At 43.7% G+C, this 25,776-nt stretch overlaps 1 protein-coding gene across 1 annotated transcript in view; it reads left to right on the top strand.

The window, feature by feature from the left end:
• Window positions 1-1,568: 1,568 nt before the first annotated feature.
• Window positions 1,569-25,776, top strand: part of LOC126176193 (pickpocket protein 28-like) — a 141,583-nt gene continuing 117,375 nt past the window's right edge. Inside the window, exon 1 of the mRNA XM_049923337.1 lies at window positions 1,569-1,598. Coding sequence (XP_049779294.1) covers window positions 1,569-1,598 — 30 coding nt within the window. The remainder of the gene's footprint in view (window positions 1,599-25,776) is intronic.

Below are 25,776 nucleotides of genomic sequence, written 5' to 3'. Positions count from 1 at the left end.
TGCGCAGCTAGCGCCATTCGACGGCCAACACCGCGGTTCCTGGTGTGTCCGCTGTGCCGCGCGTGTGATCATTGCTTGTACAGCCCTCTCGCAGTGTCCGGAGCAAGTATGGTGGGTCTGACACACCGGTGTCAATGTGTTCTTTTTTCCATTTCCAGGAGTGTATAACATTTTATGGTTCAGAATTACTTATACTATCATTATGTAAAATATTGACCTTTCCTCCCCAAACACCCTGTATATGCAGACTAAAGCGATGAACGAAAATTTGTACCACTAGGCAGAGGTGCTAACGGCTAACCACTACACAATTCAGTCACAGTGTTGCTCGACTTTAGAGGGAATACCAAGTGGTCTGAGGCGTGAATGGCGATATGCATTGAGGAGGGAGGCTGCTGGGGTAGTCGGTGCAGTTGTACAAAGCCACTGTGTCAGTGTGCCGTAGTGGTGTGACCAGGAGATCTGGGTTCGAATCCTGGCGTTGTTTCATATTTTCATGCGTCGCTTCTGTCTTCATATCTACAACAGAGAAAATTTTGCCTTCATTGTCACTGTTTTTCATATTCTGTACTTCATGCCTCAACTGCAAATAAGCATATATGGATCGAAACAATCTCATGAAATGAGGTTCCTGTCCAGCAACATCTGATGATGGAAGTATGAACTATATTTTGTCTGGCTATTGAATGAGTTCGGCGTTTTCGATACTGTTTCGTCAGCCTAGAAAATTTCTCTCATTACCAACGCATTCTTAAGGATGATGAAATGTTAGTGACAGTACAGTGGTTTTGTTCATTGCATTAGAGTTTAATCACTGACCACAGATTTACCAAGCAGAGATGGAAATACTGACACTAAACGTTTGAAAATAAGGAAAAAAAGACTTATAACATCCTGTCAATGACGAGATCGAAAGTGACTGTCGCTGTTCGAGATTCAGAATGAAGAATATGGAACCTCAGTAGACAAAAGACTCAATTTGATAACAATAAAACGTCTTAGAACGAAGACAAGTCCTAAAATCATTAGGAATCATTTTACATTAGAAAATGTAAAACAGTCCACCAACATGTTTCACATATCTGGTTTCTGAAAATTTAAATAGATTACATACATTCAGAACCCAGTGCTATGAGTGTAAATGAACACAACTTTGGAATACAGGATAAGACACATCGATGTTGTGTGTAAGCGCATGCACTATTACTGACAGCAATTAAAATTCAGACATCCTGCAGAGTACATGTTGTATTACTATACATTCGGTTGAATGTCTCGTAGCTCTTTCTTATCGCGTCATAAATTTGCGAGGCTGTAGCAACGTGGGAAGGGACGAGATAATTGTGACCTCATTGCACGTGCCGTTCGCGTACATCAGGCCATCGACCAGTGTACACACGAGTCCTGTCGTGCGGTCTATCACTAACGAGCCGATCGTACCCTAAGCCGGCCTTAAAGTGGCGGCAATTAAGGAGGCACTTGAGGGCCTGGGAGAAGGGGCGCTTGCCGCAAGGACAGCACGCGACCGACTTCTGGGCCTTCCGAACCCGACGGAAAACTTGGAGGCAATGAGGAAGGCCATCATCCCACTCAGTAAGGTACGCTCTAAGACTTCACAGTCGTTATTATTAATTGTATCTATGTTCACTCTACTACTACACTGATTCCCTTCTGCAGTTCATCTACTAAAAATTCATATTGGTACACTGAGGTGAGAAAAGTCTTGTGATACCTCCCAGTATTGTGTTGGACCTCCTTTTGCAAGTCGTAGTGCCGCGATTTGACTCATGGACTCAACAAGTCGTTGGATGTCTCCTGCAGAATTACTGAGGCATGCTGACTCTATAGCCGTTCATAATTGCGAAGCTGTTGCCGCTGCAGGATTTTGTGCACGATCTGGCGTCTCGATTATGTACCAAGAATGTTCGATGGGATTCATGTCGGCCGATTTGGTTGGCCAAATCATTCACTGAGATTGTCCAGATGTTCTTACTTGGTACACTGTCATCCACAAAAATTCAATTGTTGTTTGGGAACATGAAGTCCATCAATGGCTACACAAGGTCTCCAAGTAGGTGAATAAAACCATTTCCAGTGAATGGTCGGTTCAGTTGCACCAGAGGACCCAGTGCATTCCCGGTAAACACAGCCCACACCATTATGAAAATACTACCAGCTTGCTCAGTGCCTTGATGAGAACTTGCGCCCCTGGCTTCTGGATTCACACCACACTCTAACACCTACATCAGCTCTTACAAATTGAAATCGGGACTCATTTGACTAAGTCACGGTTTTCCAGTCGTCTGGGTCCAACCGATATGGTCACGAGCCCAGTAGAGGATCTGCAGGAAATGTCTTGCTATTATCAAAGGCACTCTCATCGGTCGTCTGTTGCCGTAGTCCATTAACGCCATATTTCGCCGCACTGTCCTAAAGGATACGCTCATCGTACGTCCCATATTGATTTATGTGATTTTGTCAGGCAGAGTTGTTTGTCTGTTAGCACTGACAACTCTACACAAACGCCGCTGTTCTCGGTCGTTAAGTAAAGGCCGTCGGCCACCGCATTGTCCGTGGCGTTCTCAGCACACTCTTGACACTGTGGATCTCGGAATATTGAATTCCCTAACGATTTCCTAAATGGAATGTCCTGTGAATGTAGCTACACCTGCCAATCAGCGTTCAAAGTCTATTACTTCCCATCCTGGGTCCATAATCACGTCGGAAACCGTTTCACATGAATCACCTGATTACAAGTGACAGCTCCGAAATGCACTGCTCTTTTGTACTGTGTGTACGTGCTACTACCGCCGCCTGGATTTGTGCATATCGTCATGCCATGCCTTTTGTCACCTCAGCCCATTTTAAGAAGCTACAAGCGAAAAAGTAGTTGGTAAGAATTAGTGATTTCGCCGCACTGGCCTAAAGGATACGCTCATCGTACATCCCACATTGATTTCTGAAATTATTTCAGGCAGAATTGTTTGTCTGATAGCAATGACAACTCGACACAAACGTCGCTGACTCTATAGCCGTTCATAATTGTGAAAGTGCTGCCGTTGCAGGGTTTTGTGCACGATCTAACCTCTAGATTATGTCCCACGAATATTCGATAGGATTCGTGTCGGGCGATCTGGTTGGCCAAATCATTCGCTGAGATTGTCCAGATGTGGAGCAAGAATGATGCAATGAATGTTGCTGTTGATCACTGTAAAGGAAACTAGGAAACTTAAATGAGATTTAATATAGTACACTGGTATGTAAAACTTAAGGACTAAAGTAACTTTCGCATGATGCGTCACTGCCAACTAAGATAGCTCGATGAAGCTGTTATCATACACTTAGAAAATGTAACAGACCTACTAAGGAGACTGCCTACACCATGCTTGTCCGTCCTCTTTTAGAATACTGCTGCGAGGTGTGGGATCCTTACCAGATAGGACTCACAGAGTACATCGAAAAAGTCCAAAGAAACACAGCACGTTTTGTATTATCGCGAAATATGGGAGAGAGTGTCACAGAAATGATACAGGATTTGGGCTGGAAATCATTAAAAGAAAGGCGTTTTTCTGTGCGACGGAGTCTCCTCACCAAATTCCAATCACCGACTTTCTCCTCCGAACGAGAAAATATTTTGCTGACACCGACCTACATAGGGAGGAACGATCACCACGATAAAATAAGGGAAATCAGGGCTCGTATGGAAAGATATAGGTGTTCATTCTTTCCGCGCGCTATACGAGATTGGAATAATAGAGAATTGTGAAAGTGGTTCGATGAATCCTCTGCCAGGCACTTGAATGTCATTTGCAGAGTATCCATGTAGATGTAGATACACAGAAAGAACTGTTATAGTGTAGTAAAGAGGGTAACTGTGTAAAAACGCAATGAGACGAACAGGAATGGCACTTTTATTCAAAGAAAAACTGCATTGAAGTAACCTGGGTTTATGATGGTCCCCTGGACGTTACAATAGGGAGTGTTATCACCACGGCATGCTCTGCAATGTACTCGCGTGCTGACGTCAATATTGGTGAGGAATTCTTGTGGCAGGGCGTTCCATTCCTCCACCAGCGGAACTGATAACTGCTGGATGATCGTCCGTGCCTGTAGACGCGCTGCAATACGTCTTCCCAACATGTTCCATACATGATCGATAGGATTTAAATCTGGGAATAGGACAGGCCAGTTATTCGCCGCGTAGCCTCTCGTTCTAAGAGCTTCGCTGTTCGATGCGGTCGCGCATTTTCGTGCATAAAACTTATACCATTAGCGAAGACACACACGGAGGAGGAGTACAGTGTCACGATACCGCTCAACGGTGATTGTACTGTGTTGAAAGGTTTGTAGGCTAGTACACCAATGAAATATGATTTTGAAACATGCCTTGTTCGAAAATTACGAATGAGCCCGAAGAAAACGGATGACTCATAGCACGAGTTCAGAAAATATCGTTCTTATGAAACATAACTAGCTCTTTTTGTCCTGAAGTAATGAATGCTATTGACAGAGGATCTCAGATTGATTCCATACTTATAGTGTTCTCGTAGCCTTTTGATGCCGTTCCTTACAATTCCATCAAATCAAATTGCATGCCTATGGGGTAAAGTCACAGTTGTGTGACTGGAGTCGTCATTTCTTGTCAGAGAGGTCACATTTTGCAAAATGATTTAGACAAAATTCCGTGTGGTGCGAGAAGTGGCAAGTGGGCCCAAATAATTAAAAGTGTGAGATCGCCTACATGAATACTAAGAGGAATCCGTTGAATTTCTGTTTCACGATAAATCACACAAGTCTAAATCCTACAGTTTCAACTAAATACTTACGGGTAACAAATACGAACAACTTGGACTGGAATTATCACATAGCTAATGCTGCAGGGAAGGCGGACCAAAGACTGCGCTTTATTGACAGAAGGCTTAAATGATGCAAGAAATCCATTAAAGAGACTGCCTATATTACGCCTGCCAGTCCTTTGTTGGAGTATTGCTTTGCGTTTTGCGATCCTTATCAGATAGGATTTATGGAGGAAGACATCGAAAAAGTTCGAAGAAGGGTAACTCGTTTTGTATTATTGCGAAATAAAGGAGAGAGTTTTACGAATATGATATGTGAGTTGGTGTGTCAGTCACAAAACAAAGGCGTTTTATGTTGCGGAGAGCTAATTTTACGTAATTTCAATCACCAACTTTCTCCTCCGAATGCGGAAATACGAGGGTGAGTCAAATGAAAACCTTAAATTTGTAATAACAAATCGAAATTTCGTGCCGTTGTCCTGTAAGTTGGTAAGTGTGCTACAAACAGCGTGCACAGTGGCCTGTAGGTTGCAGCATAGTGCAGATGCACACATACCTTCGCAGTATCAGTATAAAGACGGCCGCCCCACTCGCGACTTGCACCATGGAAGAACAGCGTTCTGTTATTCGGTTTTTGTCTAGTGAAGGTGTGAAACCTATTGAAGTTCATCGGCGAATGAATGTTCAGTACGGTGATGCATGTCTGTCACAGCAGCAAGTCTGCGAATGGAGTAGTAAGTTCGCAAATGGTGTGATTCAGTGGAAGATGCTCCTCGTCCAGGTCAGGCACAACGAGTTGTGACTCCGCAGAACATTGCAGCAGTTGAAGCCATAGTGAAGGGAAACCGCCGAGTGACATTGAATGACACTGCAGCATGTTTACAGATTAGTCATGCGTCAGCACACCACATTGTGCATGATGTGCTCCAGTTTCACAAATTGTCTGCAAGATGGGTGCAATGACAGCTGACTCCTGAAATGAGAGAACGACGAGTTGATGCTTGTGAAGAACTTCTTCGGCGCTTCGAACGAGAAGGTGATGGCTTCCCTGCAAGAATCGTTACTGGGGACGAAACCTGGGTTCACTTCCACCAACCAGAAACGAAGAGAGCGAAAAAGGAATGGTGCCATTTCTCCTCACCAAGTGATTTCCATATGTTTGGACCACTCAAAGTTCTGTTCTGATGAAGAGGTACACCAGGCGGTGCATGAGTGGGTTGCGCGGACTACCAAAAGATTTTTTTTGTAAAGGGATTTATGCACTTTGTAAGGTCTGGAGGACTTGACAGCTTTGTACCACTTCTGCACAATAAATAATATTAAAAAAAATTTAAGGTTTTCATTTGACTCACACTCGTATGTTGACCCTCATCTTTATGGAGAAAAATGATCATCGCAATAATAGAAAAGAAATCAGGACCGTAGTGGGAAGATTTAAATGTTCATTTTCCCTCGCCGTTGTCGAGTGTGGAACGACAGAGAAACAGTGTGAAAGTGGTTCATTGAATCCTCTGCCAGGACTTAACAGTGGAGTGCAGAGTAGTCTTATAGATGCAGACACCTCCCCACACCGCATCATCTTCACTACCAAAACGATCACGTTAGACTGTGTTACTGGACGCATTACATGTTACCACGTCTCGCCTTATGAAGGTGCGTCCAGTATTATCGAACACGATCGTTTTGGTGGCCCGGGTGTTATGGTTTAGAGAGGCGTAATGTTGCATGGGCGTACTGACATACAAATATCTGAAAACAGTATAGTCACCGGTCAAAGTTATTGTTACCGTACTCCTTCCCCATGTGTGTATTTTCAGGGGTGCTGTCTTCATTTTTATCGATGATAATGCACGAGCGCATCGAACTGTGCAGATTGGAGGAGCTCTTGCAACGAGAGGACATTCGGCGAGTGGATTGTCCTGCTTGTTCCTCCCACTTAAATCCCATCGAAGACGTGTGGTATGCGTTGGCGAGACGTACTTCAGCAAGTCTAGATGCACCAATGACCATCCAACAGTCGTCAACCGCTCTGGTAGAGAAATGGAACGCCATTAACAACCTTGTGGCGAGCATTGGAGCACATTGCAGAACATGCGTAGCCGCCTGTGGTGCTCACACACCCTGTTAAGAACGATGTTCCGCCTTTTGTAATGTCCAGAGGACGATCATGAATCGCGGTGATTTCAGAGTAAATACTGTCTTTGAATAAAAGTGTCGTTTCTGTTCATCTCACTGCGTATTTATTTCGGTTCCTTTCTGTACTACACTGTAGCGGTTCTTTCCATGTATGGTCCAAGTTTCAACGAGCTATGCTACTTGGCAGTCATACATCATGCAAAAATTACTTTCTTCCTTAAATTTACCACATCAGTGTATTTTGAGTAGGAAACGGCGGTAGTTGCGCGGGGAATTAATGGGAAGAGAACGAAAGTATTAGTCGTAATAATAGTGCTAATAGGGGTGCTACTAATGGTGAGGATGGTAATCCCACTAATATTAGTAGATGAGTGGCAGTGGAAGGAAGTGGAATACGAGTTCGAGTAGAACAATGCAGTGAGTAGTGATAGTAGTGTGTTTCTTGATCATGACGAAGTAAATGAAAGGGTTATTGCGTGTGAGCTACTGTATCGTTCTGGATTCTCCTCTGTAGTGCAGACCATCGGAAATTCTTACATAAGGAGCGATTAAAAATTTTGCGTTTGAAGGCGTTGCTGCACCGTATATAAAACGTAGCGCAACTCCGATGCGGGTAGATGAGTACCGGCATCTATAAAAGCCATTAGTGTGCCATTCGTGCCTACCGAAGTGAGTGCGGTAAACGCGGAAAAGTGAACAATGACGACGTCTTTACCACATGTGTCCAAATGGGACCAACGTTTTGTTATTCTTTTCTTGTCTGCCGATGACAAACACCGGTAGACATCCTTGGGAGAATGAAGAATGTGCACGGGATGGCAAGTCTGTCGAAAACTGCCGCTGGAGTATGGTGCACCAAGCTCCGTGCAGGTCGCGATTCCACACAAGACGTCTGTCGATCTGGGAGGCCAACTAGAAGTTGCGCCAACGCAAGTGGTAGATATTCGAGCACCAGCCTTACTGTCCTGATCTCTCCCCATGTGATTATCACCCCTTCGATCAGTTAAAAAGTGGTGTTGGAGGCTCGACGATTCCAGTCGGACGATGATGTGCAGGAGACATTTACGAACTTCTTCATTCAGCAGGATACGGTGTTTTGCCAAGTATCTTCAGCTTGGTGCATCGGTGGGACGATTGCGTCATTGCTCAAAGAGATTTTACACGTTTGACATACCGATTCTGGACTGTACGGCATTCGAATGGAATGTTTTTTATCGCCCTCTACAGTTAATGTAAACACGAAGGTATGATACTATACATCATCAACAGAGCTCAGTTGTCTTCTCAATGTCGGAAATAATTTTCCTTAAATGTAAGTAATATTTCTTGCAAGGAGAGAAGAGAGAGAGAGAGCGAGTGGCGATATTCGTCCATGATTAGTTCCTCACAACTGAAACTTCAGCTGCACAAATTTACATACCTTCGAGAACTATAATGGTTTCTCATACACTACTAGCCATTAAAATTGCTACACCACGAAGATGACGTGCTACAGATGCGAAATTTAACAGACAGGAAGAAGATGCTGTGATATGCTTTTCAGAGCATTCACACAAGGTTGGCGCCGGTGGCGACAGTTACAACGTGCTGACATGAGGAAAGTTTCCAACCGATTTCTCATACACAAACAGCAGTTGACCAGCATTGCCTGGTGAAACGTTATTGTGATGCCTCGTGTAAGGAAGACAAATGCGTACCATCACGGTTCCGACTTTGATAAAGGTTGGATTGTAGCCTATCGTGATTGCGGTTTTTCGTATTACGACATTGCTGCTCGCGTTGGTCGAGATCCAATGACTGTTAGCAGAATATGGAATCGTTGGGTTCAGGAGGGTAATACGGAACGCCATGCTGGATCCCAACGGCCTCGTATCACTAGCAGTCGAGATGATAGGCATCTTATCCGCATGGCTGTAACGGATCGTGCAGCCACGTCTCGATCCCTATAGTCAACAGATGGGGACGTTTGCAAGACAACAACCATCTGCACGAACAGTTCGATGACGTTTGCAGCAGCATGGACTATCAGCTCGGAGACCATGGCTGCGGTTACCCTTGACGCTTCATCACAGACACGAGCGCCTGCGATGGAGTACTCAACGACGAACCTTGGTGCACGAATGGCAAAACTTCATTTTTTCGGATGAATCCAGGTTCTGTTTACAGTATCATGATGGTCGCATCCGTGTTTGGCGTCATCGCGGTGAACGCACATTGGAAACGTGTATTCGTCATCGCCATACTGGCGTATCACCAGGCGTGATAGTATGGGGTGCCATTGGTTACGCGTCTCGGTCACCTCTTGTTCGCATTGACGGTACTTTGAACAGTGGACGTTACATTTCAGATGTGTTACGACCCGTGGCTCTGCCCTTCATTCGATCCCTCCGAAACCCTACATTTCAGCAGAATAATGCACAACCGCATATTGCAGGTCCTGTACGGGCCTTTCTGGATACAGAAAATGTTCGACTGCTGCCCTGGCCAGCACATTCTCGAGATCTCTCACCAATAGCAAACGTCTGGTCAATGGTGGCCGAGCAACTGGCTCGTCACAATACGCCAGTCACTACTCTTGATGAACTGTGGTATCGTGTTGAAGCTGCATGGGCAGCTGTACCTACACACGCCATCCAAGCTCTGTTTGACTCAATGCCCAGGCCAGAGGTGGTTGTTCTGGGTACTGATTTCTGATGGTCTACGCACCCAAATTGCGTGAAAATGTAGTCACATGACAGTTCTAGTATAATATATTTGTCCAATGAATATCCGTTAATCATCTGCATTTCTTCTTGGTGTAGCAATTCTAATGCCCATTGCTGGAAAAAAAAAATTAGTACACCTGGAGAGACGAGGCCGGCCGGTGTGGCCGAGCGGTTCTAGGCGCTTCAGTCTGAAACCGCGTGGCCGCTACGGTCGCAGGTTCGAATCCTGCCTCGGGCATGGATGTGTGTGATGTCCTCAGGTTAGTTAGGTTTAAGTAGTTCTGATGGCCTCAGATGTTAAGTCCCATAGTGCTCAGAGCCATTTGAACCATCTTTTTTTTGGAGAGACGATGTGGATTTTCATCCGATGACAAGATATTCCACCTGGGGATAATGGTAGTACTGATAACGGTTTCCATGTCGTGCACTAAAACAGTGGCATAGCTACCAGAGCGCCATCTGAGCCTTCCGTTTATTAGGCAATGCTCACATCTACAAGGCTCAGTGTGGTGCAAACATGTGAAGAAAGCAGGCAACCATGCCACGGAGACGCACGCGTGCTTGCTACAGACAGTTGAACGAGTTTGAAAGAGATGAAATTGTGACCTTCCAAGGCACAGGATGGTCCTTTCTCAGTATTACCACACAAGTTGGACGTGCTGCGTGAGTTGCGCAACGATGTTGGAATTAATGGTCACGTGAACATTCTCACTCCTGTAAACGAGGTTCTCAATGTGCACGCAGCGCAGGATCGTCGTACTGTAAGGGTACCAGTGGCAGATCATACAGCTACCACAGCATAGATAAAATGGCTGGCGACCGCAGAGATGTCAAAACGAACTGCTGTGAACTGATTATTAGCAGTGGGAGTATGGGCACTCACACTACTAACCCTTATCCACTCACGCCTCAGCATGGACGAGCACGGTTTGACTGGTGCCGTCAGAGGGAGATGGAATATCGCACCGTTGTCTTCAGCGATGAAAGCTGATTCTGCCTGCATTTATGTGATGGTCGTTTTTGCGTACGATGTAGACCTGGTGAGCACTGTCTCATAGAGTGTATTCGTCCAAGACACATTGGCTGTAACTCTCATTTACCTTTGGTGTTACTGGAAGGGGTGCTAACCAGTGGCCGGTACGTGCAGAATGTTGTTAGACCCGTTCTTTTACCGTCCTTGCAACAGTAAGGTAATGTGTTGTTCGAACAGGATAATGCTTTCCCATACGCTACTCATGAAACTCAAGTGCTCTGCAAGACATGTAGCAACTTCCCTGGCCAGCACGATTTCTGGACTTGTCTCCTACGTTTGGGATAAGACGGGACGAGAAGTAACTCGTCAATCAAGAGGCCTTAGAGAACTACGTGAAGAGATCGAGCAGGCATGGCATGTCCGAGGACAGTACTCGCCATCTGTATGATCGACTGCAAGCCAGAGTCAGTGCCTACGGTGCCGCTTGTGGAGGCTATACCACGAACTAATGGGGGTGTTTCAGTATTGGCCGGTACTTGGTACCTCAGAGCTGCATGTGCTATTGATCTATAAATGTTGTTATTTAATGTACACTATGTGCACAATTGCAACAATAAATCTTCAGTCAATTGGAAACCTCAAAACGGTGTACTAATTTTTTTTCAGCAGTGTATTTACTACATAGTCACCCAGACGATGCAGTTGTTGAAAGCATCGCCAACGACACTTAGACCCCACCCTCTCCCCCATCTTTCTCCTCCTCGAAGACTTCACTGCAGATATGTGGGGTGACGGACGTTGGAGTATCGTACTGTCAAATCGAAAAGACAGTTGGCTACATGCAGGGACTGTACACCGAATAGTGATGAGATGAACTCAGCACACGATCTTAGGATTCTTCCAGTGTTTCTGATGAACAGATGGATGACGGCTTATGAAATCAGATGTTACGAGCAGAGCTTAACCACGAACTGTCGGGAACATATTACTCGAAGCCGGGTTGAGACCACAAGCTGCCGTCCATTGTTCACCGCTGGCATCAGACCACAGACAAAGGAGACTTGCGTAGTGTAGAGCCAGAATCAACTGGTACTTTGAGTGGCATTCTGTAGTGTTCAGTGATGAGCCTCGCTTCGGTTTTTGGTGATAAGTTCGGAACCAACCTGCCCATATACGATCTGGTCATGGAAAATAGCGATTCTCGAGACCCAGACCGCTTTAGGTTGTAGAACCATGGTGTGAAGAGCTACTGGATATAATAGCAGGACTCTTTTACTTGGCAATTCTCGGAAGGAGGCTGAATTCTCGCAGGTACATGTATATGCTGCGAAGGGTAAACCCTTCTGTCACACCTTTCATGATCGGTGTACCAAATTACACATTCCAGTAGGATAATGTTAGTACATACACCACAGTTCACTCAACAGACATCTTGAGGATTGTGTGGATCCTTGGCTAATTTGTTCGATCCCCTGATTTGTTACCTACAGAGCTGTGGAAGACATTATTTCAAAGTTATCTCCAGTCAGAAATCTTTATAAAAAGACACGGTCTGAGTGTCAGGCGTGTCAAGAAGTTCCTCAAGATGGCATTCAGAGGTGGTTTATTTTCAACACACGAGTTCAAGAATGTGTTAGTTTTCTGATGGACATCTCCACGAAGTTTGATAATTATCAGACTGTTTCTTTAGAGTGTAGCACTTTTCATTTTCTTAAGTGTGTACAAATATATAAGATGTAACTAAATTCCCTTTACAGACTTTGAGGACAATTTCTTGACACCAAACCAAGAAAAAATGTCGAGTACATATTGGCTCTAAAATGCACTTGTCCATCTGCGATATTGTGAAACACATCTCTTTTACTGCCAGCTCTATGCTTTCCATATTTTTGGAGGAGGTAGTATGGTCCAAACAAACAAAAGAATTTCAGTAAATATGGGCTCTAAAACACATATTTCAAGTATTATGATCACTTGCTAATCTACGCTACTGTGAAGTAAATCTCTGCTGTTGAGCAAGTGCTCATTGCTCTTCACGAGAGCATTTTACAGTTCATTTCACTAGACTTTTTTTCTTGTTTTGGTCCATACTATCAGCTCCCTAAATATGGGAAGCGAAGAGCTTGCAGTAGAAGAGATAGCTTTACAGTATCGAACATGGAGAAGTGCTCATAGCTCTTAAAGTGTGCATTTTTGTTTGTTTCTGTCCTCAAAATCCGTAAAAGGATTTTAGATGCACCATTAATCAGATGTACTGTGCAGATCATGACATAAAATGAATGCAGTGGATACATTAACTACGTTGGTATGCCTTTGATAATGGAATTGTGTGTTCTGTAAACAGTCACGCGGTAACAGACGAGATGTTAATACCTGTTTGGGAAAAAGGTTTTTTTCCACTTTTACAAAAGTGAGAGGAGTGTCGAGAAGAATTAATATTATGTGTTTTCTTCAGGCCGATGCCGCAACTACGAGGGACTTTCAATAAGTGAAGCAAGACTTTTTTTCTGGAAGCAGCATAGGTTTATTCAGTATTCCAATGCACCATATTCTTCCCCACTCTTTTGGCTTCCGAACAGTCCAATGCGATGGGCGTAAGGCAGCTCATTGGGAGGGTCTTATGCCCTCGTGGTACCACTCTACTGGTCGACGTAGGAGCCAACGTTTTGCTGCATCAATAACTTCCCCGTCATCCTTTAGTGGGTCAAACAGATGGAAGTTTAAAGGTGCGATATCTGGGCTGTAGGGTGGATGAGGAAGTACTCCAACGAAGTTTTGTGAGCTCCTCTGGGGTGTGCAGAGTTGTTCGATGCCTTGCGTTGTCATGGAGAAACAGAAGTTTGATTGTGATCCATCGATAGCCTCGAATGAGAGTGTCCGCACGTCCCAACATTGCAGGAATTACAGCTCCGTGCTGCCGACCGAAATGCGGAAGCTCAGACAGGTTTGCGCGGTCTTGTTGCGATAATAACAGAAGCCTCACCTGCCTCTCACCGTGTTTTTCTTCACTGCCAGGTCGCCGTAACCATTCTCCAATTGCCTATGAATAGCTGCAAAGATCTGGGATTTCCGCCAAAAGAAACGCAATGACAGCACCCTGCTTGAAACGCACCACCATTATGGACGCCATTTTTAAGGCTACGTATAGCGCCTACACCTAGCGCAACTTAACGAAACTACAGCGGCTAAAGCGGGAATATTTCGCAGTTTTTCAACTGAAATTGGTCGAGAAAACAAAAATGTGCTGCACTACAACGCTCCACGTATCTTCTTTTGGATACATTTAATCTACTGCTGTTCATTTGATAATGGAAATGTATGTTCAGAAAACAGTTGCGCTGTAGCAAATGATATTAATACCTCTTTGGGAAATAATTTATCCTATTTTTATAAAAACGAGACGAGTGCCGAGAAGATTTGAGGTTCTGGGTTTTGTCCAGGCTGCTGCTCCAATCATTATGTAGTATAATTTATGTGAGTTAGTGTCCGGTCCATCCTTTACTGAAAATAAAGCATTCATATCTATCTGAAAAACTATTTCATAATTTTGGAAGTTCGCCTATTTTTACTTTTTTCAGTTCTAACAAAGAATTTGCTTTTAGTTACACTGTAAGGCCATACAGTCAATCTTGACACCTTTTTAAGGTTTTATCAAACACAGTTTATTAGTTTCACGATATATGTTCCTCTTTGCGAAAGCTCAGATGATAGTCACAATGTTTTCGCTGGCCATAAACGTACACTATGTGATCAAACATATCCGGACACCTGGCTGAAAATGACTTACAAGTTCATGGCGCCCTCCATCGGTAATGCAAGAATTCAACATGGTGTTGGCCCACACTTAGCCTTGATGACAGCTTCCACTCTCGCAGGCATACTTTCAATTAGATGCTGGAAGGTTCCTTGGGGAATGGCTGGCCATTCTTCACGGATTGCTGCACTGAGGAGGGTTTCAATGTCAGTCAGTTAGGCTTGGCACGAAGTCATCATTCCAAAACATCCCAAAGATGTTCTGTAGGATTCAGGACAGGACTCTGTGCAGGCCAGTCCAAAACAGGGATGTTTTTGTCGCGTAACCACTCTGCCACAAGCTGTGCACTATGAACAGGTGCTCGATCGTGTTGAAAGATGCAATCGCCATCCCCAAATTGCTTTTCAACAGTGGGAAGCAAGAAGGTGCTTAAAACATCAGTGTAGACCCGTGCTGTGATAGTGCCACACAAAACAACAAGGGGTCCAAGCCCTCTCAATGAAAAACCGACCACAACGTAACACCACAGCCTGTGAATTTTACTGTTGGCACTACACATGCTGGCAGATGACGTTCACTGGGCATTTGCCATGCCCACAAATGGCTCTGAGCACTATGGGACTCAACATCTGAGGTCATCAGTCCCCTAGAACTTAGAACTACTTAAACCTAACTAACCTAAGGACATCACACCCATCCATGCCCGAGGCAGGATTCGAACCTGCGACCGTAGCAGTCACGCGCTTCCGGACTGAAGTGCCTAGAACCGCACGGTCACCGCGGCCAGCGCCATACCCACACCCTGCTATCGGATCGCCACATTGTGTACCATGATTTGTCACTCCACACAACGTTTTTCCACTGTTCAATCATCCAATGTTTACACTTCTTACACCGAGCGAGGCCTCATTTGGCATTTAACACAGTGATGTGTTGCTTATGAGCAGCCTCTTGATCGCGAAATCCAAGTTTCCTCACCTCCCGCCTAACTGTCATAGTACTTGCAGTAGTTTCTGATGCAGTTTGGAATTCCTGTGTGATGGTCTGGACAGATGTCTGCCTATTACACATTACGACCCTCTTCAATTGTTAGTGGCCTCTGTCAGTCATCAGTCGAGGTCGACCTGTACGCTTTTGTACTGTACGTTCGGGGTATCCGGAGACTTTTGATGACATAGTGTTGTAAGCTGGCAGAATAAATGGTAAGATTCGCACCTTATATGAGATCTTCACAAATTGCAATGAGAAGGTGAAGATGACACCTAACGTAAATCGACATTTATGAGAACATTTGATTATCAATATGTAATCCAAAAAGGGATGACAGTCAATCAACGGTAATTAACACACCATCCCTACACAATGCATGTCTTTGAGCGGAAGGTAGAACAGGGAACCCGAGTTGAGTCACTTTTAGTTTAAAAAGCCAGCTCCGCAACGGCATAGCGAAGCTATGCTGCAGGAGTTATGCCAGAAGCCACTTAAAGGGATGGCAGGAAGGAGGGCAGCAACCCCAGCCAGGTGATTCAAGCTGGAGGGTTGCTTGTAGTGGGGCATCTGCACAAGGGCAGAGAAGAAGCTTTAGAAAACTGCGTTTCGGAATTCTAAGAGTGACGCATTTTCGTCCAGCGAGTGCGACACACGGAAAGGTCAACGTACTTTAGGCTTCTAGAATTGGCACAAAATGTCCGATTGGCAGAAACGCACTAGGAAGGAGAAAAATACTGAAGTTTCGACGCAGTTTGATAGAAGGGACATTGCAATTGGTAGAGAAAGTTTCTACGTGGAATGCTCCTATTGGTCGAAAGAAGCTGTGACATGAAAAAGATCTGCCAGGAGTAGGACAAGAGAGAAATTTTCGGGGACTCTTCTCTGAACTGGCGTCAAGTGCAGAATGGAGCGCTTAACGCTCCGTACAATGCAGAGAAGAAATTTCTGTGGACACTGCGTTCACAGCAGCTGCACTACAGCTAACGAATTAGCTGTAGCAACGTTTAGATCCAACTGTGGAGAAACGAACCAGCAAAATTAATTAATTGTTCTTGCAAGAACTGAGAGGGCACTATAATATGCGTGCTTCTCCAACCAGGTGCGTGTATATCGCCACATAATAAGACTAGGGCTGAGTACATGTTTTGTCACATAATGGGAAACATAGGGAAGGTTTCTGCTGGAAAGTTCAGCAAAGGCCAGATTAGTTCTGTAGGAATTTCAGTGGGAGAGAGTGGCCTTGCAGACAGCAGCACGTCGTAGCTTAAGATAAATACCACGTGCAGAGGCGTAGCTTTGTTGGTTCACCAGCTTGCGTCCACTGTAAACTCGAGCGGCCTTGGGTAATCTTGCACTCAGATTTGTCACTTGACTAACCATTCACCTTAGGCTTGATTGTCATCCAAAATAGTTCTGAACTTTGAACCGGAATCGGACGGTTTTCGTAGTACTTACCAACTCCATAAGATATGTGTAGGAGCATTTTTGTAAAGAAAAGCCCAATTAAACTTTCAGATTACTGTGCTTAGGAATAATGTACAGAAACTTCCAATTAAACTTTCATAATATTATGCTTAGGATTAATGCTCTTTCAGAGGGTTAATATTTAACATTGTTGTGTATAAACTTATTTCACTTTTTGATGTTCGCAAGATGCGCTATCCATTGCGCTGTTTTTCTGTTGGCGAGTTGAAAACTGTATGAAAAGCTGTAATTTTAGAAGTATTGCGAAAATAAACTTGTCATTTCACCTCACACAGTTGTTCTCAATTCTAGAATAAAAATAAAAACAAAATCCTACCCTTAGAGTGTATATCAAGTAGGCAAGAAGACAAGCAAACCGCAAAACAGTTTATTTAGCAACTCAGAGTGGTCGTAATTATTCAGGATACCAAATCTACCGATAAGGGACCTAATTCCATGTAACTAAAAAATACGAGCGAATTAGTTACCAGGAAAAGTATACTCGTAAATGAGTCCATTGTCAGGGGCGTTTCTGGAAGCAGTGGCTGGCTTCCCTAATGTGTTTTTGTAATCAACTGACGCTGTTGCGCTATCGATCAGTGTCTAAAAGGCCTGATTTAATCCCACAATGCTTGCATGAACATAGATACGGAGTGTTTAACTGCGGAACATAGCAACAAAGTTCACATTATATTGCATTCATTACGGTCGGTGGAATTCACGTACCGCACGTCATTTTAATATCTTACGGGTCGCCAATTTTTGGAACAGTAATTATGTTGTACATTGTAACACTACGTGAAGAAAGCGAAGCAGTTTCAACACAGGTTATCGTCCATCATTTTTTATAATTATCTGTGTTTACATCTGTGTAATCGTAGATCAGCTCTTGCCTCCCAGTGACAGACGTTAAAATGGAGCCATTTTAAAAATTACTCCCTGTCCCTCTCTGCAGTGTGGTTAACAGAAAGTTCTGTACAGAGTTCTGTGAAGACAAGGGAAACGTCTGTTTGATTTATTATTTCAGTGAGAATTTTCAGCTGGACATTCTGGTTTCCTTCTGAGAAATTCTGCAATTATTTTTAGTATAGTAACGGAGATAAACACATGCAAATACATCACCTGTTTACGTCAAAGAAATGTGATGGCGGCCGTCGTTTTAATACAATGTGTGCTCCAGCTTCTGTTACTGTTTACTATTATGTGTTTCACCCTGACTCACATCTCCCTATGTCTAGTGTCTAATTTAATGGTTAAAATGGCTCTGAGCACTATAGGACTTAACTTCTAAGGTCATCAGTCCCCTAGAACGTAGTACTACTTAAACCTAACTAACCTAAGGACATCACACACATCCATGCCCGAGGCAGCGTCTAATTTATCTTGAGCCATCCCCACCCTTGTTCTTGCTTACAGTCGTAGGTGTCCTCCAGTTTTTCTGCACCTCATCGTACTGATTACCTCTCTATCTCCATTCTTTCTTTCACCATCACCATATTTATACTGTAAAACTGTTGTTGTTGTGGTCTTCAGTTCCAAGATTGCTTTGATGCAGCTCTCCATGCTTCTCTGTCCTGCACAAGCCTCTTCAACTCCGAATAGCTACTGCAATATAAATCCTTCTGAATCTGCTTACTTTATTCATTTCTTCGTGTACTTCGACGATTTTTACCCCTTTTCCCCACTTCCCTCCAACACTAAACTGGCGATCCCTTGATGTCTTAGAATGTGTCCTATCAACCGATGCCTTCTTCTAGTCAGATTGGGTCACAAATTTCTTTTCTCCCCCGTTCTATTCAGCATCTCCTAATGAGTTACGTGAGCTACCCATCTAATCTTCAGCATTCTTCTGTAGCTGCACATTTCAAAACTTTTATTCTTTTCTTGTCTAAATTGTTTATCGTCCATGTTTCACTTCTATACATGGCTACACTCCAGACAAATACGTTTATAAAATACTTCCTAAAAATTAAATCAATATTCGATATCAACGAATATCTCTTCTTCAGAAAAGCATTCCTTGCAACTGCCAACCTTCATTTTATATCCTTTCTCCTTCGGCCATCATTATTATTTTGCTACCCAAAGAGCAAAACCTATCTACTACTTTAGGTGTCTCGTTTCCCCGTTCCTAATCTAAATCCCTCAGCATCACTTGATTTAATTCGACTACATTCCATTATCCCTTTTTTTTTGCTTTTATTGATGATCATCAGTTATTTTGCTCCCCAAATAGCAAAACTCCTTTACTACTTTAAGCGTCTCATTTCCTAATCTAATTCTAGCAGCATCACCCCATTTAAATCGACTAAATTCTATTATCGTCGCTTTGCTTTTGTTGATGTTCATCTTATATCCTCATTTCAAGACACTGTCCGTTCCGTTGAACTGCTCCACCAAATCTTTTGCTGTCTCTGAGAAAATAATAATGTCATTGGCTAGCCTCAAGGTTTTTATTTGTTCTCCTTGAACTTTAATTCGTACTCCAAGTTTTTCTTTGGTTTCCTTTGCTGCTTGGCTCAATGTACAGATTGAATAACATTTGGGATAGGGTACAGCCCTGTCTCACTCCCTTCTGAGCTACCTCTCGCGCCCCACGACTCTTACAACTGCCGTCTGATTTCTGTACAAGTTGTAAATAGCTTTCGCTTTCTGTACTTTACTCCTTCTACCTTGAGAATTTCAGCAAGCGTATTCCATTCAACATCGTCAAAAGCTTTCCCTAAGTCTACAAATCTGACTTTCCTTAACATATCTTCTAAGAGAAATGGTAGTCAGTATTGCGTCACGCGTTCCTACATTTCTCCGGAATCCGAACTGATCTTCTCCGTTGTCGGCTTTTGCCAGTTTTTCCATTCTTTTGTAAAGAATTTGTCTTACTATTTTACAACCGTGACTGATTAATCTGATAGTTCGGTAATTTTCACAAATATCAGCAACTGCGTTCTTTGGACGTGGAATTATTAGTCTTCTTGAAGTCTGAGATTATGTTGCCTGTTTCATATATCTTGCATATCAGATTGTATGTTTTTACAATGGCTGGGTCTTGCAAGGCAATAAGTAGTTCTGACGGAATGTCATCAACTGCAGGGGTCTTGTTTCGACTTAAGTCTTTCAGGGCTCTACCAAATTATTCTCGCAGTAGTATATCTCCCCTTGTCATCTGCATCTACGTCCTCTTCAGTTTCTGTAATATTGCATTCAGGTTCATCTCCATTGTACAGACTTTCTATATGCTCTCATCTACATCTACATCATACTCCGCAAGCCACATAATGGTGAGTGGCGGAGGGACTTTCGGTATAGTGCGTGGGAATAATTATTGCCGGTAAGCCTGTGTATTGGCTCTAAATGGCACTGAGCACTATGGGACTTAACATCTGTGGTCATCAGTCCCCTAGAACTTAGAACTACTTAAACCTAACTAACCTAAGGACATCACACACATCCATGCCCGAGGCAGGATTCGAACCTGCGACCGCAGCAGTCGCGCGGTTCCGGACTGCGCGCCTAGAATATTGGCTCTAATTTCTCGAAGTTTCTCCTCATGGTCAATACGCGAGATGTATATGGGGGGGGGGGGGAAATAATATGTTGTTCGACTCCTGCTGAAAAGCGCTGTCCCGAAATTTCAATAGTAAATCTCCCCGTGATGCACAACACCTCTCTTGTAACGTGTAGCACCTCCGTAACGCTCTCTTGCCAGCTAAACGATCCCGTGACGAAACGCGCCGCACTTCGTTGCACCATCTCCTCTATCAGTCCTACCTGATAGGGACCTCAGATAGAGGAAAAATACTTAAGAATAGGACGAACAAGCGCCTTATAAGCCACTTGTTTCGTGAATGAGTTACGTTTCCTTAAGATTCTTCTGATGAATCTGACTCTGGTGTCTGCTTTTCCACTATCTGTTTTTTGTGGTTACTTCACTTAAGGTCACTCTGGATAGTTAACGACTAGATATTTTACGTGCACTTTTTTCCAGTCGTTAGGTAACTTTCGTTGCTCAAGCGATCTACGATAAATTGCTGCTAGAAGGGGAGCAAGTTCTTTCACATAATCTTTACAGAATCTTATAGGTATCTCATCTGGACCTGACGCCTTTCCACTGCTAAGCGATTATAGCTGCTTTTCAGTTCCGCGATCGGTTATCTCAGTGTCTGCCATTTCGACATTCATACGACGATTGAAAGGAGGGACCGTGTTACGATCTTCCGCGGTGAAACAACTTCGGAAGACCACATTCAGTATTTCGGCCTTCTCTCTGTTATCTTACGTTCGATGCCGCTGTGGTCGCTGGATTTTGACCCACTTACTGATTTTACATACGACCAAAGTCTCTTAGGGTTTTTACTGAGGTCGGTTGACAACGTCTTACTTTCAGAATCATCGAACGTTTCTCTCGTTGCTCTCCTTACGCTCATTTTCGCTTCGGTCAGCTTTTGTTTGTGAGCTAGGTTTTTACTTCTCTTGAATTTGGATGAAGTGCTCTTTCTTTACTTAGCGCTTTTGTGACACGGCTATTAAACCATACTGAATCCTTCCCATCCCTTAAAACCTTACTCGGAACATACTTGTCTAGGGCATATTGAGCGATGTCTTTGAATTTTTTCCATTTGTTCTCCACATCTTCGTCCTCATCACCGAATATTTGACGCTGACTGCTGAGATATTCTGAAATTTGTATCCTGTATCCCTTGCTGAGCAAATGTGTCTTCCTGCCTTTCTTAATATTACTTGTACGACCCTTCGTCATAGATGCTGTCACAGCCTTATGATCACTGACAGTTTCCCCTACGTTAACTGATTCGAAAAATTCAGGTCTGTTTATTGCCAGGAGGTCTAAGACGTTACCTTGACGAGTTGCTTCTCTATCTGTTCAAGGTAATTTTCGGACAAGGCCTCTAGAACAATGCCACACGAATCCCTGTCTCTGGCACCAATTTTGTTGGCATAACGCACCCAATCCATACCTTGTAAGTTGAAGTCACCCCCTATTACAACAGTATGATCAGGAAAATTACTAATGATATTCTACAAGTTCTGTCTGAGCCGCTCTACAACAACAGATCTTGACACAGGTGGTCTATAACAGTATCCGATCACCATTTTTGACCGTTCTTTGATACTCAGTTTCACCCAGATTAATTCACCTTCGGAATCCGTGATAACCTCACTAGATTTTATCGAATTTTTTATTGCAATAAACACGCCGCCACCATTGGCGACTAACATATCCTGACGATAAACATTCCAATCTGAACTAAGGATTTCGTTGTCAGTGACGTCTTGTTTCAACCAGCTATTTGTTCCCAATACTATCTGTGCATTATAATCTTCAGTATCATCATCATCATCATCATCATCATCATTTAAGACTGATTATGCCTTTCAGCGTTCAGTCTGGAGCATAGCCCCCCTTATACAGTTCCTCCATGATCCCCTATTCGGTGCTAACATTGGTGCCTCTTCTGATGTTAAACCTATTACTTCAAAATCATTCTTAACCGAATCCAGGTACCTTCTCCTCGGTCTGCCCCGACTCCTACTACCCTCTACTGCTGAATCCATGAGTCTTTTGCGTAACCTTGCTTCTCCCATGCGTGTAACATGACCTCACCATCTAACCCTGTTCGCCCTGACTGCCACGTCTATAGAGTTCATTCCCAGTTTTTCTTTGATTTCCTCATTGTGGACACCCTCCTGCCATTGTTCCCATCTACTAGTACCTGCAATCATCCTAGCTACTTTCATATCCGTAACCTCAACCTTGTTGATAAGGTAACCTGAATCCACCCAGCTTTCGCTCCCATACAACAAAGTTGGTCGAAAGATTGAACGGTGCACAGATAACTTAGTCTTGGTACTGACTTCCTTCTTGCAGAAGAGAGTAGATCGTAGCTGAGCGCTCACTGCATTAGCTTTGCTACACCTCGCTTCCAGTTCTTTCACTATGTTGCCATCCTGTGAGAATATGCATCCTAAATACTTGAAACCGTCCACCTGTTCTAACTTTGTTCCTCCTATTTGGCACTCAATCCGTTTATATTTCTTTCCCACTGACATTACTTTCGTTTTGGAGATGCTAATCTTCATACCATAGTCCTTACATTTCTGATCTAGCTCTGAAATATTACTTTGCAAACTTTCAATCGAATCTGCCATCACAACTAAGTCATCCGCATATGCAAGACTGCATATTTTGTGTTCACATATCTTAATCTCACCCAGCCAGTCTATTGTTTTCAACATATGATCCATAAATAATATGAACAACAGTGGAGACAGGTTGCAGCCTTGTCTTACCCCTGAAACTACTCTTAACCATGAACTCAATTTACCGTCAACTCTAACTGCTGCCTGACTATCCATGTAAAGACCTTTTTAATTGCTTGCAAAAGTATGCCTCCTATTCCATAATCTTGTAGAACAGACAATAACTTCCTCCTAGGAACCCGGTCATATGCCTTTTCTAGATCTATAAAGCATAGATACAATTCCCTGTTCCACTCATAACACTTCTCCATTATTTGCCGTAAGCTAAAGATCTGGTCCTGACAACCTCTAAGAGGCCTAAACCAACACTGATTTTCATCCAATTGGTCCTCAACTAATACTCGCACTTTCCTTTCAACAATATCTGAGAAGATTTTACCCACAACGCTGATTAAAGAGATACCTCTGTAGTTGTTACAATCTTTTCTGTTTCCATGTTTAAAGATTGGCGTGATTACTGCTTTTGTCCAGTCTGATGGAACCTGTCCCGACTCCCAGGCCATTTCAATTATCCTGTGTAGCCATTTAAGACCTGACATTCCACTGTATTTGATGAGTTCCGACTTAATTTCATCCACCCCAGCCGCTTTATTGCACTGCAATCTATTGACCGTTTTTTCCACTTCCTCAAATGTGATCCTATTTCCATCATCATTCCTATCCCATTCTACCTCGAAATCTGAAACATTACTGATCGCATTTTCACCTATATTGAGCAACTCTTCAAAGTACTCCCTCCATCTGCCCAAGGCATCCACAGGATTCACCAGCAGTTTTCCTGACCTGTCCAGAATACTTGTCATTTCCTTCTTACCTCTCTTTCGAAGACTGCTAATTACACTCCAGAATGGTTTTCCAGCAGCTTGACCCATAGTCTCCAACCTGTTTCCAAAGTCTTCCCACGATTTCTTCTTGGATGCTGCGATTATCTGTTTGGCTTTGTTTCTTTCTTCAACATAACTTTCTCTGTCTACCTGGGTTCTGGTATGTAGCCATTTTTGATACGCCTTCTTTTTCCTTTTACAGGTTGCCTTGACTGTATCATTCCACCAAGCTGTTTGCTTCATCCTACTTTTACACACTACTGTTCCAAGACATTCTTTAGCCACTTCTAGTACTGTGTCCCTGTACCTTGTCCATTCCTTTTCCAATGACTGTAATTGACTACATTCAACTAACTGGTACCTTCCTGAGATCGCTGTTATGTACTTGTGCCTGATTTCCTTATCCTGAAGTTTCTCCACTCTTATCCTCCTACATGTGGACCTGAGCTCCTGCACTTTCGGCCTCACAATCCCAATTTCACTGCAGATTAAATAATGATCAGTGTAATCAAAGAATCCCCTGAATACACGTGTGTCCCTCACAGCCTTCCTGAATTCCTGATCTGTTATTATATAGTCAATGACAGATCTGGTTCACCTGCCTTCCCAAGTATACCGGTGAATGTTCTTATGTTTAAAAAAGGAGTTTGTGATTACTAAGCCCATACTGGCACAGAAATCCAAGAGTTGTTTCCCGTTCCTGTTGGCCTCCATATCCTCTCCAAATTTACCCATAACCTTTTCATACCCTTCTGTTCGATTTCCAATCCTGGCGTTAAAATCCCCCATGAGCAGAACACTGTCCTTATCCTTTACTCTAACAACTACATCACTGAGTGCCTCATAAAAACTATCCATCTTATCTTGATCTGTCCCTTCACAATGCGAATCCTAATTTTCTTGCTAGACACTGTCAAATCTATCCACATCAGTCGTTCGTTTACATACCTTATTGCAACTACGCTGGGTTCCATTTCTTTCCTGATGTAAAGCCCTACAACCCCATTGTGCTATTCCTGCTTTGACTCCTGACAGGTAGACCTTGTATTCTCCCACTTCCTCTTCTTTCTCACCCCTTACCCGAATGACACTAACAGCTAAAACGTCCAGCCCCATCTTACTTGCAGCCTCTGCCAGCTCTACCTTCTTCCCAGAGTAGCCCCCATTGATATTAATAGCTCCCCATTTCATTACCATTTGTTTGCCAAGTCCTATCTTAGGAGTCCCTGGTTTGTCAGTTAGAGGTGGGACTCCGTCACCTCCAAAGGTCCGAGGCATTTTGCTCTGGTTGTTGCCAGCATCATATTTAAAGTACCAGGGAAGCAGGTTGCTAGCCTTTAGTAAACGGTACTAATTCTGGAACGTTTCCTTGTATGCTCCTGCAGTTTACTGAGATCATATTAATCTTTTATGTCTCTGATCTGTGAGGACCAAGATTCTCTGAGGTCACTGTGGCTGATTTAACAGGCATATCGTCTTTGATTGCAAGGGAGGGGTTCTCCAACCTAAAAATGCCCCATGTGCAAGCCACACGTACTCTGCTACGCTAGTAGCCGCTTCCTGCGTCTACTGCACGCCTGACCTATTAAGGGGAACTCTACAATTCTGTTCCCGATAGCGGAGGTCGAGAAATTCGCATCCGATATCGTCGCAGAGTCGTCTGAGCCTCAGGCTTAGACTTTCCACTGTGCATCAGACCCGAGGACCGCGATCAACCCTAGATACGATGATCCAAATAGACAGCTTAGCCTGCACCCCGAGTGCGTTGTTAGTTGCCTTCACCAAATCAGCCAGCCGCCGAAAGAAGCCGAGGATGACCTCAGAACCGAAGCCGCAGGCGTCATTCGTGCCGACACGT

Source organism: Schistocerca cancellata, chromosome 3, assembly GCF_023864275.1.
Source record: "Schistocerca cancellata isolate TAMUIC-IGC-003103 chromosome 3, iqSchCanc2.1, whole genome shotgun sequence".
NCBI classification, from domain to species: domain Eukaryota; kingdom Metazoa; phylum Arthropoda; class Insecta; order Orthoptera; family Acrididae; genus Schistocerca; species Schistocerca cancellata.
This window is presented reverse-complemented; position numbering and strand designations above follow the sequence as displayed.